Source organism: Mytilus galloprovincialis, chromosome 3 (assembly GCF_965363235.1).
Source record: "Mytilus galloprovincialis chromosome 3, xbMytGall1.hap1.1, whole genome shotgun sequence".
NCBI classification, from domain to species: domain Eukaryota; kingdom Metazoa; phylum Mollusca; class Bivalvia; order Mytilida; family Mytilidae; genus Mytilus; species Mytilus galloprovincialis.
The window spans coordinates 66,472,321-66,490,511 of NC_134840.1; the positions used below are offsets into that span (position 1 = coordinate 66,472,321).

General features: G+C 33.2%; 1 protein-coding gene and 1 long non-coding RNA gene across 2 annotated transcripts; one reads left to right on the plus strand and one right to left on the minus strand.

The window, feature by feature from the left end:
- Positions 1 to 4,899: 4,899 nt before the first annotated feature.
- Positions 4,900 to 9,717, minus strand: LOC143068679 (uncharacterized). Its single transcript, XR_012976230.1, has 3 exons — positions 9,500 to 9,717; positions 5,936 to 6,136; positions 4,900 to 5,175 (listed from the first exon to the last, which is right to left on the minus strand). It is a non-coding gene; the product is annotated as an uncharacterized LOC143068679 (long non-coding RNA).
- A 1,141-nt stretch (positions 9,718 to 10,858) lies between these two features.
- LOC143068677 (vitelline membrane outer layer protein 1-like) lies at positions 10,859 to 13,295 on the plus strand. Its single transcript, XM_076242917.1, has 3 exons — positions 10,859 to 11,110; positions 11,751 to 11,951; positions 13,032 to 13,295. The coding sequence occupies exons 1-3, from the start codon at positions 10,925 to 10,927 to the stop codon at positions 13,272 to 13,274; spliced, it is 630 nt and encodes a 209-aa protein (XP_076099032.1). The 5' UTR covers positions 10,859 to 10,924; the 3' UTR covers positions 13,275 to 13,295.
- The last annotated feature ends 4,896 nt before the right edge of the window (positions 13,296 to 18,191 follow it).

The following is an 18,191-nucleotide window of genomic DNA, read 5'->3' on the forward strand; positions in this document are numbered from 1 at the left end:
ACAATTAACAAAGCAAACGTTAGTTTCAAATACTTTTAAATAAATTTTTAAGGATAATGTACCCTTGTGTTGATCCCATGCTAAACATAACAAAAATTTCTGTACAAAGGTCTGTGAATTTTCTACAAAAATAGTGATTTTATTTTCACCAAATTCTCTTTTTCTACTAAATACAATAATGAACTATAAATAATAATGCTTTGCAAGAAGTTTCCCCTTGATACATGTATATGTACAAAATTATATCTCTATTATTCATTGTCTGTGCTGTTTTGATACTATTGCAGTTTGCACATTTTCGTAATTGACAGGCCACAGGAGGGGTTGATAAACCATACACGAAAATATAAAATATTGATCTAAGTACTTAATTTGCATCTCTGAACCCCCACCCCGGCTTGTTTTTTAGGAGGGTGTCTAAAAATGGTCGATTACAGACAGCCGAGTACACATTTTACTTTCAAGGCGTGTTTACGTTGATTGTTAAAGTCCTGAAAACGGATAGATAGAAACAAAAATGTTTGATTTATCTGGCTTTAGATTCAGTTTTTTTTAAATATAAATTAAGTCTACATTTTAATATAATAATACTAAGAATTCACAATATAAAAAAATGCAGAAAAAAAATGGAGATGTGAAATATCTTAATAAGGAGTCATTACTACAGAGATGGTGTGTTTGACACACAAAACTTAAAAGCTTAGTGATATTACCAATATTAAAATAAAAATGTATTTTAGTTTGGTAGTTTTTCCATTTACTCATTTTCAATCATAGTTAAGGCACATTTGATTTTTTATTCATAAAAATATTTAAATATAGAAAAGTAGGACACATTGTTCACTTCCTCCCCTGTCATTCTTTATCAAAAATATTTATTTATTTTGTAATTTTGAAATGAAAAAGCTAAGAAATCTTAGTTTTGTTAATGTTCTCTAGGTTATCTCGTCTTCATTCTCTGACATATTCTCTGACATAATACCTGATAACCGTTCAGACAAAAAAAATATGTTGAAAAAATCTTACAGATACAGCAAGTGATTCTTAATAGCTGTAAGATACATTTTTCTTTTAAAATACAACTTTTAAATCTTACGGGAAACTATTCCAAGCTTAACACTTTCACTGTAACCTCGCTCTAACTTATCCCCCATCCCCCTAAAAAAACCAAACAAACAAACCCGCAATACTATTGTCATTCTTATAGTCAGCACTCAATTTTTCACAAACAAATGTGTTTTAAGCTGTTAAAGACATATGATTCAAACGCTCAGAAAGTCCTTTCTTCTATATTTTTGCTCTCCATTTTTATACAAAACCTTTTACATTTTTATTTTATGGGTTATTGTTGAAGGTCGTACAATGACGTATGGTTGTTAACACATACTTTCTTTGGTTTCGTATGGAAATTTGTCCATTGACAACAAACATACAACATCATCTACTTTATATAAGTATTGTATAAATTACAACGTATTTTGGCGATCTTGCAAAATGATCGTAATCCCGAAAATCGTAAACATATTTTCTTATCTTAAAAGGGGACAAGAAGGGTTCCATTAACAGGCCAATAAATAAAATCACAGTTAATTATAAAAAGAATAAAAAATAGGGTTTTTTTTCTCTCATAATAACAGTAAACAGATTCATAACAAATTCTCAATGTCAATTTCAAGAAAGCAGACAACAGTTAATTACTAGTAGTCAATAACAGTACAGCATCAATGATCTTGACTGAATATTTGCCACTTTTAACTAAAATATAAAGGCACAGAACCAGGACATAGGAGCACAGAACCAGGACCGTTTTTCTTATCACCAGCACATCGTCAGGACAATTCCGTTTAACGAACTTGCACGACTTTTGCAATTTTATATTGTTGTAATATACTTTGCATGGTACTTATGACGCATCAGAGAAAAATTAACCAACAAAACAGTCGTTTTATTGCCGTTCTGATACAATGTAAACAAACCCACCAGCACAGAATCAGGACCCACCAGCACCCGTCAGGACCAAATCACCAGCACAGTACGTTCTCTCGCAGGACAACCATACCCACCGTGTTATGCGGGGTTCACACATTGCCGATTATTGCTCCCGTTTGAGATAAGACAGCGATAAGACACGAAAAGTGAAAAAGTCGGATTACTATCCTCAATTATCTGTAATGTCCTATCATTGTCTGAAAGCAGTCGTTTAAGTTCTTGACAGTTCCATAAGGGTCGGGAATGGTCTGGATAGTTCGGCAAACACCCCGACAGTTAGGTGCGTCCCGTAACATTCGGGGAAACTCAGCCGATTTTGTCTAGTCGGATTACAAGCATGACTATGTCGGGACAGATTTTGCTGTATCGAATCAAAATCCTAACAATGTTCTGCATGTATATTCTGGACGGTGTCCTGTGGAACGGGAATGATCTGGAGAATTTTTTCATTGTTGTTTACCTGCCGAATGAGTCCAGATTGCATTCAGATTTTGTCGATTGCGAACCGTTTTGCCGTAACCGTTCCGGAACAGTCCCGTTATTTATACGAAATTCATCAATGATACCCACGTCAGAGTTCCGACCATTACAGAATACAATACGACTGAGACCAGACAAAGCCGTTTGCAATGCGATAGGGCGGACCGTGATAGGATTGCGTTCCGATAGTACCTGATCATCCCGAATATGCCGACAGCTTTCAAACGGATAACTTCCGTCAGCTTCGGTTCACTATCTGGTTACTATCTGATCTCTATCGGATTACATTCGGTAAAATCGGGACGCAGTCGTGACAGACTCGGTCGAATTTTACCATGCAAAAGATACCAATCGGATTAGAATTGGATTGAGAACGGGATTATTGGGACACATTCGCTTTAAAACGGTTGAATATCGACGCTTCCTAAACAATATCTGATTGTTGTCGTGATTTAATATATTTTTACAAATTTTTATTAAAGTTTGAATTTCCATCCACGACTCACAGGATCTTGATCAGACTTTCGACAAATTTTAATCGGGAATGGTCCTGTCAAGGACGGCAGTTAAACTCGTGAATGTGTGACCCCAGCTTAAAGCCCCAGTCCCACTAGTCTAGACCACGATCGAACCACGCTTACCGCGATCTAAAATAAATTTAGATCGTGGTGAGGTCGCGGTATGAGCGGCAAGAAAATGTAAATTTTCGCTGCTTTCACGATGCTACTACGTCCTCATTACGCTTCTACAACGATCCCGCTACGATATACCACGTTCTCACCGCACTCATTCTGCGACCACACTACGCTTATCAAGATCTTTCTACGCTCTTCACGTTCTAACTACGTCCATAACAAGAGTTATCCCATTGCAACACGATCTTACTACGAATATAGCACGTTCTTACCACGATTATAATACGTTAATACCGCGATCTTACTACTTTCTCAGCATCGTGTTCCATATCAATACAGTTCCATTCCTTCTATTTCTGATTGATACGTAGATTTCTCGGAAACAATACAGTCATGCCACCAAAATATACTAGAACACTTAGGCGTGGTGGTAAGGGTTAATGTAGAGGCAGAGGGAGCAAAGTAACGAATCCTGATAAAGCACAGATGTCGGACCGACCAATCCAACGTAAATTACAACCTATTGCTGGTCCATAAAGCTCACATGACGATAGTTTAGTGAACGATTGCAGAGATGCCTCAGATGTGTAATAGATATAGGAAGATGTGGTATGAGTGCCAATGAGGCAACTCTCCATCCAAGTAACAATTAATAAAAGTAAACCATTATAGCCAAGGTACGGCCTTCAACGCGGAGCCTTAGCTCACACCGACCAGCACGCTATAAAGGGCCCAAATAAATTACTAATGTAAAACCATTTAAACAGGAAAACCAACGGTCTTATCTATATAAAACGAGAATCTTGGTTGAACAGTTAGAGGAAATGGATAATTACATTGAGACAATTAAAATCTAGGGAGCTTTTTTTTATATATTTTACAAAATGCGGAATGGGCTTTATTCATTGTTGAAGGCCGTACGGTGATCTACAGTTGTTAATTTCTGTGTCATTTTGGTCTTTTGTGGAAATTTGTCTCATTAGCAATCATACCACATATTTTTTTTTTATATTTGATGTGGTTTTAGTGTTTATTCTATATGTTTATATTCAGTCTTTTGTACATATGTTTGTCTTTTCCATTTTGTCTTAATGGTAACATTTTTTTCTAATAAGGGGTGTTCTGTAATATTTTCTGACGCAAAGAATAAAATCTCCATCCCTGTATTGTTGATCCTCATCTGAAGGTCACACCTAGTCTTTCAGCAAGAATCAGCATCTGACATCTCACATGCAGAATTATTTGCTAAATGCCAATATAAAAGGTACATTTATAACGCTGACGAATACAGATGTTGTAGGTTAGACTTGGACTTGAGGCTTGTTAAAGCTCTTAAGGTGTAATTCTTCTTTTTTGTATTTAAACACGTTAGTTGTATGTTTTCGAGTTTTCGCTACTTTGAAATAATCACGGTGAAATTATATTTAAAACATTTAGTGACAAAGTTTAAAAATGTTCATCATATATTTGCTTTTTTTGTAGATGAACATGTCTAGACTTTGCATGGTATATCCTTTCAAAGATGTCAATTGTTGACGTCTTCATATTACAGGTATCCTCGAAATATATTTGTTTGACTTATTGTATCTATGGTTCTGTACATATCATGGAACAGAGTTATCTTCTTTGTAAAAATCCGTATAACATAGGACTAGAACTGGTGGAGTTATTAAAATAGAGTTAACGACTTCCTTTGAACATTCGGTATATCGCGACTGAGTAACTATAAAATACTGCAGTTTTATTCAAATACCAGCCGTCCAAATATAACTTATGCAAGAAACTACTCACAATATTTCAATATTTCATAGCTGTTTTATTTTTCACAACAAAAGAATTTGACATTATTCAAAGAAGTATCATCACCATGTATACCACCGCCTTGTGGTCCCTCAATCCTTGTTTGTAACCCACATATTGCAGAATGTGTTGGACAGCTTTCACTCCATCCACCATATCCTCCAAACAAGCCGTGTCCAGGTGGATGAGCTATTTCAGACTCATCTCTGTCATCGTCGAAGTCACGACATTTAAACTTGATATAGTTCGCTGCCGTGTCATCTCCACCGCCCTTAAATAATAAATTCGAATCAGTTTAGTGATAACAAATAGCTCTGTTAACTTACAATTATATAAAACGTCAGCTTTATAGTCTTTAAAGAAATTATCTAGCGAATGTTTTGAAAGAAGCAATTAAATATCATTCACTTGTCATAAGTGGTTCCCTATGAACTGACCTAATCAGAAACTTAGACTTGTAAACTAAGCAACCCTTTCAAAGTCAATAGACCATGACTAAATTGGGCTAGCCAAATAATTTTCTTGACAAGATGTGCGAGTGCTAATACAACTGTTTACCAAATATTTTTGGCCTAGCAATAGTAGTACTAGCAACTAGGCGGCTTTCATCCTAAGAGACTTAAAATTAACCATTTGTACCAACCCGGTTTGCAAAATTAATATTACAAGTTTTTTTTAATTCAAATACAAACGTTGAAAAGCTGCTCAAACCAAAAAGAACCAAGGATAATTTTCGCGGGAAAGAATTTATCACACCAACTGGAGATGACGAGTAGCTACCAACTAAAGTATACCAATATCCACCAACTAAAATATACAAGTATTGCTCAACTAAGAGTATACAAGTATCCACCAACTTAAGTGCACGAGTATAGACTAACTAGGGTATTCAAGTATATGTCAAATGTAAAATACCAGTGTACGTTAAATGCAGATGACAAGTTTACTTCAACTGCAGAACAAAAGTAAAAGTACATTATAGAAAAAAAGGAGGGAGTTGCGTCTATCAAGAATATTATAGATATAGTCACCTGATCTCCTTCGACTTGAAGTGAAAATGATGTCAAATATGTCTGATTTTTATGCACACCACAATCTGTCCATCCTATCCAATCCCCGTAACTACCTTCACCAGATTCAATAGTTCCTCCATAGTGATTATCGAAACTGATACACCTCAACAGTATGGCATTTAAAGATGTGTCATCATGACCATGTTGATTACCTTCAATCTGCAATAGAAAAAGTTACTTTATAGTTTTTATGAAATATTTCATATCAAATAAAAAGGTATGGAAAGTTAACGGAACTACTGGGATTGCCAACAAAAGTAAAATCACAAAAATACTGAACTTAGAGGAAGATCAATTGGGAGAGTCCATAATCACATGGCAAAATCAAATAACAAAACGCATCAAAAACGAATGGACAAAAACTGTCATATTCCTGACTTGGTACAGGCATTTTCAAATGTAGAAAATGGTGGATTAAACCTGGTTCTATAGCGCTAACCCTCTCACTTTAATGACATTCTCATCAATTTCCGATATTTTTACATTGATGCGTTAAATAGACAGACACAATAAATATAATAGTCAAAATATGGGTACATCAGTCATCATCGTTTATCAATTTTAAAAGGGGACAATTTAACACCAACACAATATAAATAAAACAGCTAAAACTGTGAAAGATCGTAGTTACAGAGGGAGCATTACTTGACGTGTAAAAGATATCATAGATACTAGGATTTAAATTTGGTAATCTTATTCTGAGGTAGAAAAACCGTAGTACTTTAAAGTAGCAACATTCCAGCAGCACCTGCATACGGGGTATATATCTCCCAATTGATACGATATTCCCGTGCTTGTATTTCCTTCCATGATTTTCTTGATAGCGGGTTACTGCTCACAAGTAAGCTATTAAACCAATAGATCCAAATGGTGAAGTTGAAATAATCCCTTCGTAAATTTTACGGACGCCATCACGCGTTGGTTGACCTTTATTAAATAACCGTTTCACAGATGATATCGGACATGTTCCTTACGTCGTAACTACAATCCCCTTCCCTTTCATTAATGTGACCTACCGAATTAGACTATTTACAGTAATTGATATTACATGAGCAACACGACGGGTGCCACATGTGGAGCAAGATCTGCTTACCCTTCCGGAACACCTGAGATCACCCCCAGTTTTTGGTGGGGTTCGTGTTGTTTATTCTTCAGTTTTCTATGTTTTGCCATGTGTACTATTGTTTGTCTGTTTGTCATTTCATTTTTAGCCATTTTTAGTCATTTTTAGACATGGCGTTGTCAGTTTATTTTCGATTTATGAGTTTGACTGTCCCTCTGGTATCTTTCGTCCCTTTTTTTTTTTTTTTTAAAGTTTTTAAGTTTTTAAATTTTTAGATAATTTATAATTTTTACCATATCAATGATAATTCATGTCAATACAGAGGTGTTGACTACTAGGCTGGTGAAATCCTATGGGGAATAAAAACTTCACCAGGAATATCATCGACCCATTGGCTGTAAATATACTCTTACATGTTATAGATACCAGGATTAAAATTAGGTATGTACGACAGACGCACGTTTCGTCTACAAAAGACTCATCAGTGGCGATCGAATACAAAACAGTGAAAAAAGCAAATAAAGTACAGAAGTGCTGGCTACTGGACTGGTGATACCCTCGGGGAATGAAAACTCCACCAGCAGTTGCATCGACCCAATGGTTGTAAATAAAATTATCTTAAATACCAGGATTGAAATTTTGTATTAACACCAGACGCGTGTTTCGTCTAAAAAAAAAAAGGCCAAATAAAGATTACAAGTTTCGAATTTGATAGAATTATTGATTTCAGCGTATATGTGTCTGAATAAGTTTTAATACTGAACCTTTAGCCCAGTCGTCAGCACTTCTATATTGACATGAACTATCATTGATATGGTCATAACTATAAACATAAAATTTCAATCCTGGTATCTATGATGAGTTTATTGATACGCCAGACGCGCGTTGTGTCTTCAGTCACTCTCAGATAAAAAAGTTAGAAAGTTAGAATAGTTAGAAAGCCCAACACCTATACAGTTGATGAGCACTGAGGACCCAAAATTCATAAAAGTTGTGCCAAATACGTCTAAGGTAATCTATGACTGGGATAACAAAATACTTAGAGTTTTGAATATTTTTTTTGCAAACAGTTAATTTATCAAAATGAACATATAATTGGTTTTCTTATCTACACCGAATTACAGACTACTGGGCTGGAGATGACCACTGGGATGAAACGTCCACCAGCAGTGGCATCGACCCAGTAGTGTCCTAATGTCTTTATCCTCAATAACGAGAAATAATTTAATTACGGATTTGATTAACTCCAGTAATAATTAAACTCATTATACTAGGTTGAATATTTGTATTTGCGCCAGACGTGCATTTCGTCTACAAAAGACTCACCAGTGACGCTCGAATAAAAAAAACCCGTTAAAATAGCCAAATGAAGTACGAAGTTTAAGAGCATTGAGCACCAAATATTTCTAAAAGTTTTGCCAAATACAGCTAAGGTTTATCAAATTATAAGCCTAGTACCAAATTGAAAACAATTTGATCGAATTATTGATTTTTATTTACTTATATACTACATGTACTAGTATTCGGTTGTCATGCTAAGAGCAATTTATATGTGATTTTTGTTGTGATAGACAACCATACCAAAGTTCCTTATTTTGTAACTTAAGGATGTATTCTTCTGACTTTTCAGTCTCGTTCAGTCTCGTTGAAATCTCGTTCTTGAATTATTTCCAAAACATAAGTGGAAAATATCAATGAATTTTAAAAATGTTATAATCAAACATAACTCTGTGAACAAATTGTGTATTTACAATGAATGGTATTTAAGTAATCCAGTTTTCATATTTTACGACCAATCAAGTCAATCTTTTAGCCAAAATTTTGAGAAAATGGGTTAGGAATACAAAAAACGATTTAACAAGAATCAAGTACATCCAATATCATTTTGGTCTTTTCAAATTTCTTAGATATGTATTTTTTTCAATCATTTAAAACAAAAAAGTTGTAATAATATGCATTTTTGTTCTTAAAACTGAGAAAAATCACAAAAATACAAAATTGACAGCATGGTAAATTTTACACAAAAAAGCGTCAAAATATGATATAAAACTTTCTAATATTAACACCTACTTATAGTTTTTTTAAGTAAAATTTGATCAGATTGGTCCACTTCATCTTTACAAAAAAGTTTAATTGTGGAACTGTGATTTTTTTCACGATAATAGCCCACAAATAGGTAAAAATCGGTGAAAAATGAGAAAATCATCAAAATTGGGCATTTTCGACGGGCCGTAGCAAAAAAAAGAAGTGCACCACTATATGATGTTTTCTTCACTAATTATTATGTTACAGTCTTATCAACCAAAAAATCAAGTTAAGAAAAAAAGTTTAATTCTAGAAACGATAGATTTTTGCTATTGATAATGCTTCCTAATTTTCAGTGTTGGAAAACCTCTGGCGTTGGCTTTCCAAGAAAAAATAGAATAATAAAAGTTGAATTGTGATAGCTCAAAATTCACCTTCATATTGTATCCAGTTGCGAAAAATCCATCAGCGCAAAAATGAGGAGGATGCCAGTCACCCCACCATCCACCATTTGAAACTCCAATGGTTTTAATATGCTTTCGAGGAACATCTGGTAAATTAAGAAAGGCGTAGCTGCTATGAAAAACATAGCATAGAATGAATGAATATAATATATCCATGCCTGAATTTGGTCAGTAAAAAGATTGAAGGTTGACAGAATCTTATCAACTGGGTCATAATCTTGACATTGACTTAAATTTGACCTTATCATCATGATTTACCAATCAGTCTGGTGTATCCGCGGATCTTAGACTTTTGGTGTTACTTTGGTAACATCATAAATCCAATAATCAGATATTATTGAGTGATTCCTAACATACTTTTTTTCACGAAATTTTCTTTATACATGTATATGGTTTCATATTTCCGATTTGATGTAAATGCATATCTAAAATTAAGGAAACCCGTGTTCTTAAAGTTCTTCAAATGTGCAATTATTTCGCACATGTTTTCTTGAAATAGCTATATTGGAAAACAGGAAAGATTTCATATTGCGAAATATAGTTCAGTTTGAACCAAACAGACTGCAAAGGATTTGCAGCAACGTTCATTTCATATGAAAAAAAAATATATGATATGAAACCAATTTCTTACGATGATGTGTTTTGTTAATGGAAAATGTCAAAATATAGAAATCACAAGTGTACCTCTTGTATCATGATAACATAGTCAAGTAATATGATTGTAGATGTATGACTGTACAGTAATGCGACAGCAGCATGGCGATACGGAAAGGAATAACAATAACACTATATCAGCAGCTAGAATAGACAAAGGCAACAGTAGTATACCGCTGTTCAAAATTCATAAATCGATGGAGAAAAAACAAATCCGGGTTACAAACTAAAACTGAGGGAAACTTATCAAATATAAGAGAATTACGACACAACAGAGGCACAACAGCGAGTAAACATTTGTCTTTACAAACTAGTAGCTAGACTATATGTCACGCTTTATACAGAACGGAATTTAAATGATAAATGTGACCACCAGAGATATGCCATGAACATAATTTAAACATGTCTGTGGAGCAAACTACAACATGTTTAAGTTTAAGTTTTTGAACATGTATAAAACATACTGATCTCTTAGGAAGACTCAAAACGGAAAATTCCCTTATCAAATGGCAAAGTCAAAAGCTCAAACACAACAAACGAATGGACAACATTTGTCATATTCTTACCTTGATATGTAACAGTGCTAACGTCTTATCAAAATCACTCCAACTTGATACGTAGCTCTAAGCAAATGATATCGGACTTCCGGGTGGTTATTGGTATAACAAGTACACTCTAAGATAATAATTGAATGGTGTTGTATGCTTATCTCTCAAAGTAAAAGGTGAATATAGAGAGACAATGACAGTTACAAAGTATTTCCTTATTTTAAGCTTAGTAGTTCATTGTGAATTTCTTTTGATTACACATGATTCTCCTCGCAATGTGGTGAAAGTTTTACAAATTGACAACGGTGATGACTGGGGTACTTGGAACCCTCCTCAATATTGTGCTGACGGGCATTTTGCAATGGGATACAATATGAAGGTAATGTACTGAAGAATGTTTGTTTTTAATTATTTTGTTTCTATTTTTCATGGTATAGGAACTTTATTTATATATAATGAATATTAACTTATACGACTTTATGTAATTAAAATTTGAAATATTACTAAAAAAATATATTGTGGCTGCAAATGACCTTAAAATCAGGAAACAATTATTGAAGGTCAAAATAGTGTGTTAAAAGCATGAGACAACAAAACCTATCTAGATTCCCCATCGCAGCTGAAAAAAGATTGTTTGACCAACAAGTCCCTAATCAAATGGCAAAATCAAATAATCAAACACATCAAACTAATGGACAACAACTGTCATATTCCTGACTTGGTACAGTCATTTTCAAATGTAGAAAATGGTGGATTGAACCTGGTTTTATAGCGCTAAACCTCTAATTCTAATCACCAATATGATATAGAATTTCAGTTTCTTAATAAACATTTTGACTGTGGTCATTTTATGAAACTAACATCACCAAGTCCCGGATTGGAATAGTTCATATTTTAGAATGACTTGTCGGTACCTTATACTAGCTTTTGTCGAATTAATAATTTTGCAGCTTTAATATAGACAGTTGACTTATCATTGTTACAACGTTTGCTTAATTTAACTTCATTTTGTGAATCAGATTGAAGTTCCTCAAGGTAGCGGCGACGATACTGCACTCAACAGCATTCTGCTTAAATGTGGATCAGCAGCTGGTCAATATGGTGGATATATCGTTTCCGGTCAAGGTACATGGGGAGGATGGGTAGGAGAAACATTATGTGAAAACACAGAAACTCAAAAGTTCTTGACATCATTTGCTCTACAAGTAGAAAATAGACAGGTAATCATCCAGTTTGCATTTTGTATGTATATGACTCAGATAGCTACGCACACCGACGATGTTGACCTGAAATTGTATATTTAAAAGATCACAACTATTTAAAAAGAAACATAGGATGAAATTTAGCTACCATATTCAAACTAACTGTCTAGGAAATATTATATCAAATTATTTCAGTTATACAAACCACAGGTCCTTAGTTAATGTTTTAGTATGATGTTTCATCAATTATTCTGTGTGATCTAAGTGACCATTTGAACATATAAATACCAGTATGCAGGGTTTCCCCTGGGTCAATTATTTTTTTCGCGACCTCTTTCGCCAAAACAATATATTTTTCGCCACTTTATTATTTTTTTCGCCAAGTAACATACATATATTTTTCGTTTTAAATTTACCTTTTTGTCTATACCCCCCCCCCCCCCCCCCTGATTTTGCCCCATTGTGTCTATGTTTATTCTCCCAAACTTATTTTAAAGTCTACATTTTAATGAATAAACACTAAACATTAAATTTTACTTTAAAACAACAGATTTTTTTTAACTTAAAAGGGAAAAATATTCAGTATTTTAAACAACTTTTCTAAATGAGGAGGCCACTATACTTTTATTAATAAAGAAGATATAGGTCCTGAAATATAACAAAATTGATGGACATGTTTTGATCATATGATACCAGTATAGTTCGTAGGCAGTATGCCATTAAGTGATTTAACAATTTCGCTCGTTATCAATGTTAAGATTGAAAAGAGTACATTGTAACCATTTGATTGTTGTTTGCTTAACGTCCAGTGGCAATATTTCATAAATGTTCAGGAAAAGTGTAATAATATTTATGTATCATGTGCTGCAAGAAGGGAGAAGGAGAAAGGGGACAATTGCTATTGGTAACTTCTAGTTCTGTATGGTATATCAATACAGATGTCAGTGATTCGCCACTGACATGATTCTCCTAAATAGTCCGTTAATTTGAGTCTGATTTGTTTTTTTTTTTTTAAACTTATATTTCACCTATTTTCTTTAAATCGAGGATATAAAAAATCCAACGTGATGATTATTAAAGCAATTCCTTTAATTTCAGGGAGGTAGCGATGACACAGCAGCAAATTTCGCAAAATTCAAATGCCGAGATTTAGATGTAGAGCCTGAGTATGACCTTGCACATCCCCCAGGACATGGCGAATGGGGATCCTATGGGGCATGGAGTCAGAGTTGTCCTCTTAGTTCAGCTATTTGTGGTATTCAAACTAGAGTAGAATCTCCACAAGGTTCCGGAGACGATACAGCGCTAAATGACGTCAAATTTTATTGTTGTTCTGAATAAATATATCGGCTGATCGAGCTATTCCTGTCTTTTCTTTAACTTTCTATTTGTGTCAAAACAAATTCTGATGTGCAAAGTGGGACATCTTCACGGTTAAACAAAATGACAAAGCTATACACGTTCAAAATACAAGGAATGAGAATCTAGAATTGAAACTTCTATAACATCTTTAAAACTTGTACTTCAAATCTTTCGTTATTTAAAACAGTTTCTTCTGAATTGCTCTTATACCTTTCGATAAAACAGTTGACAATCTGTTACATGTGATTTCTTTTGTCTGAACACCCAGTCCACTAGCAGTCAAAGAGTATGATGGTACATGTATCATTAATTTGTTTTAATAATTTCAAAAACTCTGCACAATGGTGAAAAAACGCATCCTCGCCTCGTCAGAATGGAGTGGAATAATACGGTGCCTCGTGTAAGGATAGCATTATCATATCTATAATACACGTAACACTTTCTTCGCAACAATTTTTTTATGTTTCGTAGGTGGACTGTTGCAATGAAAATACCTGCCTCTATTTTCAAGTAGTCTAAATGTTTATGCAATTCGCTCACAATCGAACGACTTTGTAAAGGATGGTTATGGTCTCATTGTTGGTTTATTCTCGTCCAGATTGCACATAATAGTTATCAAAGGTACCAGGATTATAATTTTGTACGCCAGACGCGCGTTTCGTCTACATAAGACTCATCAGTGACGCTCATATCCAAATATTTATAAAGCCAAACAAGTAAAAAGTTGAAGAGCATTGAGGATCCAAAATTCCAAAAAGTGGTGCCAAATACGGCTAAGGTAATCTATGCCTGGGATAAGAAAATCCTTAGTTTTTCGTAAAATTCAAAGTTTTGTAAACAGGAAATTTATAAAAATGACCACATTATTGATATTCATGTCAACATAAAATATTCGACATTGAAGGGAGACAAACATCACAGTCAATCAGCCTATCAATTGGGTAGCCAAAACAAAAACAATCAAGTTTCGCATTTTTTTTCTTTTATAGTCTCATATATTTGAGTATGCAGTCTTCAGTTAATGAATCACTGACCAAATCAATAAAACGTTACCTTACTGCCCAATTGTGACTTTGAAGCCAATTATAGTTTTTGTCATACTGAAATACACTTAAACAAATAAACGAAATAAGTGTAGATGACCTGTCATAAACACGGACTAAACTCATTAAAAAATCATCACGAACAAATTATTGATTGATTGGTTGATGTTTAATGCCACTTTCAACACTATTGTTCGATTGAGGGGTAAGTTTTTTATAAGTGAAGGAAGCCAGAGTGCCCAGAGATAATCACCAACCTTCTGTTTTGGTTCACAGTATTTCACCAGAGACATGTTTTATATGTCTCTGCTGTTACATTATTGTACTTTATGCTACTGGTAATCATTATTAAAAAGGATTTATAAACGATCAGAATTTGGGTCACAACTTGTGCATACTTACCTTGAATTAAGAGATAAACTTTTTTTTTTTCAAAACAACACAATTAGCCCATATTTTTTAGAATGGAATTTGAAGGGGTTAACATTGCAAAAAAATAATCAGCTAAATATGCGAAGAAAAGGTACATTCAACTGTCCAAACCCTTTAAGTTTTTTCAAAAATCAGCAGAGAAACCAAACATTAACTCAATCGAAAACTCATCACAGTAAAGACACACTTAAATTTAGCTCAATATGTGACAGAGTATTGGAATGACGACAAGGGTAAAACAATAAGGACCACCACTTTGTGGCATGGCCATGTATAAAAAAATGTAGATTAAAAACAAAATGAACTTTTAATCACTCATAAACATTAGCACTCCAAAACAAATACATGATTGAAAAAATAAATATTGCATCAGTATATTATTAAGCTCAAAATAAATATATGCATGGAAGTAATATTCAGGACTATCCCAGAAAGATGAATGTGGGAAGGTAGGACAAGAAGTCTAATTGTTTTGACCCAGTGTAGGTTTGTTGTCTATTCCATGAAAATTGCTCAAAGCATGTTGGTCTTTTCCATGTATTATTCAACTTTCTGACAGCTAATTTACCTTGATTTTAATGCGAGGGTAATAAAGTAGGGTCAGTTCAAAAAGACCGCAAAAACTGCATTTTTGTCTGGATTTTGTTTTAAAATGTCAAACCCATTTTAAATGTCATTTTCAGGTTCAGCACAAGTCTTGAATATTATCATGATTATTTATCGGTAAAGTCCAGACAATAGGACCATTTTGGAAGCCCTGGTCTGTGGTGTAATTTAGTAAGTTTCTTACAATCCTCCCCTAAACCACAACCATTTTAATAATAATAGTCCTCACTCTTTGGCGATTAGTATAAATGAAGATATGCAATACATTAGATGTAAAATAACCCATATCAAACATCCATGTACAATGCAGAGAAAAGGTGAAATTGTTAACTTTGTAGACTTAAGAATATCTAAAAGGTCTCAATAATTTTCAATAAATGGCACAGTCAAGAATAAAACAATGAATGATGGCTACACTAGGTGCAGCATGATATATAATAACAAAAAAATACCTAAGATTTTGTTAAAAATATTGATTTATTATGCTGTTAGGTTTCTGTCTCAAATTTTTTTAACTCAAGTGTCTTCTTTTATTCAGTTAATATTTATGGTGTTTGTCCTCTTTCATCACTTCTGTCTTTGAAATTGTTACTTGCTATGTCTTTCAAACAAGCACTTCTACTACAACTTCAGATATTTAAATAAAGGTTCAAATATTCCGGCTTTAAGCCATTTTCTTTCGATTATGGGTTGGTATAATTAATATATATACATTTCAAAATTAATGAGTTTTTGCTTTGCAAATATAATAAATGACAATAATAAACACAATGTAATAATATAATGCATCTGTTTCTTAGACAAAAAAGTATTTTTTTGGAATAAATAAAAGAAACAAGTTACAAAACATCTGAACGTAATAAAATAAAAAAAGCAGTGTGTAACTGTAGAAAATGTTTCCAATGTAGGTACATGTATTTAAAAAAGTGATCACACTTCTAAGATATATCAATAATTAAACAATCTGTCTGAAAATACATGACCAAATTCAAAAGGGAATAGACTAGAAAACTAGTTATGGTCATGTTTGGAATACAGAAGTGGAATGATGAATTATACAGGAATTACTGTGGATTCATTATTATATGTGGTAACCAATTTCTGTTCAACTAAGGCCAAATAAAAATATATGTGTGGTTCCAGTAACCCTACCGTCCCTACTTTTTCGTCTTAAAAATAGCCTACCCTAAAGATTTTATTGTCATTTTTCATTAAGCACTGTTAAAGTCAGAATGTTGCTCCCATAGACTCAATGTAAAAAAAAAAACATAAAATAAAAAAAAATCCCTACCTACCTACCCTAACTTTTTTTCAGTTTTTCAGGTAACTGGAACCACACATACTTTTTTACTTGGCCTAAGTATAAATTTTCTATAAGCTGTATGACAAGTTTGACAAAACCACCAAAATACATTTTTTTCTCAATCTACAAAAATTGGTACCCACTAAAATAAATGAATCCACACTACATGCACCATGATATAAATAATACAAATTGATTGAAATTTCTACCAAGTTATTTTCTATGAAAATAATATTCAGATGATAATTAAGAACTCTATCAAACATATATTTCAATGAATACTAGCATTTGATTAGAATTTAGGCTCACCAAAACATTTCTGTTAACTCTATACCAACATTTTGAGCACCAAGAAGGCTGTCAAGCTTTTTAAGTTTCCTTAAGAAAATAATGTATGTTATTAAAAGTGAAAAAAAAGCATAAACATAAAACAGTTGAATTAATTCTTTACAATATAAACTGTAACACCATCATATTATGTACAAACAATCATAACTAAAATGACATCTATGCCCATCCTAAACAACTGAACATTTTATTCATGAATACTGCTTCTCAGTTTAAATAAATATGCTGTGTATAATGCTGAAAGTGTGCTGCTATAAATGTCTTATTAAAACAAAAAGAGCAATCAGAGTTATTTTTCAGGACACCAGTTTCATTAACTTTCAAAAGTTCTGTTAGCCAAAAAAGAAAGGTTACATCTTTACAGACATTGTAGGGAGCCTGCATTTCTTTTTTAAATATGGATAGTGAAATATTTTGATAGGTCTGTAATCTGTAGAATATTAGCAAATAAGAAAATTGTGTGGTATAATGACTAAATATTTGCTTAGCCTTCAATATGTTGCAAATGTGGGAAATATATGTATGTAAACAATCAACTTATAGTCAGAGATGTAAAATACTAAACAAAATTGTGTTTATCTTAAATATTTTTCATTATAAGTGACATGAATAACAAAAAGGTAATTTAAATAAGTTCAAAATTAATTGGTACACAAAATGTTGTGTGTACAAGAGCATGAAGAGTCTTAGAAAAATTATGCTATTTCATGGTCATGATATTGCATTGTTTTAAATTACAATAAAGGTAAATCTGTCATTGTGATCTGCCTTGTTAACTAGCCAAGCAAATAACAAAGAAAACATCCTCAGTAGAAGTCAGTGAGTTATTTCCCCTTTCTAGAGATTTGAAATACATCTTATATTTATTTTGACTTCTTCAAGTAAATAAAAATTACGTGTATAAGTAGTATCCCTGACTGTTTAATGCATTAGAAAATAGGTCTGACACAAAGCTTGTATGAATATGAATCAATTTTGGTTGCTTTTTCATGGTGTTATTACCCTGTTCTGATACTAAGGTGGATAGAATTTTGTAATTGTTCTGAAAGAAATCATAAAGGATAAAGAAATTTGTTACTTGCAATATCATCATATTTGTACATGACCTAATAGTCAATCATGACCTGTTTAAAGCTCTATTGAATCTATACAAATTGCAGATGT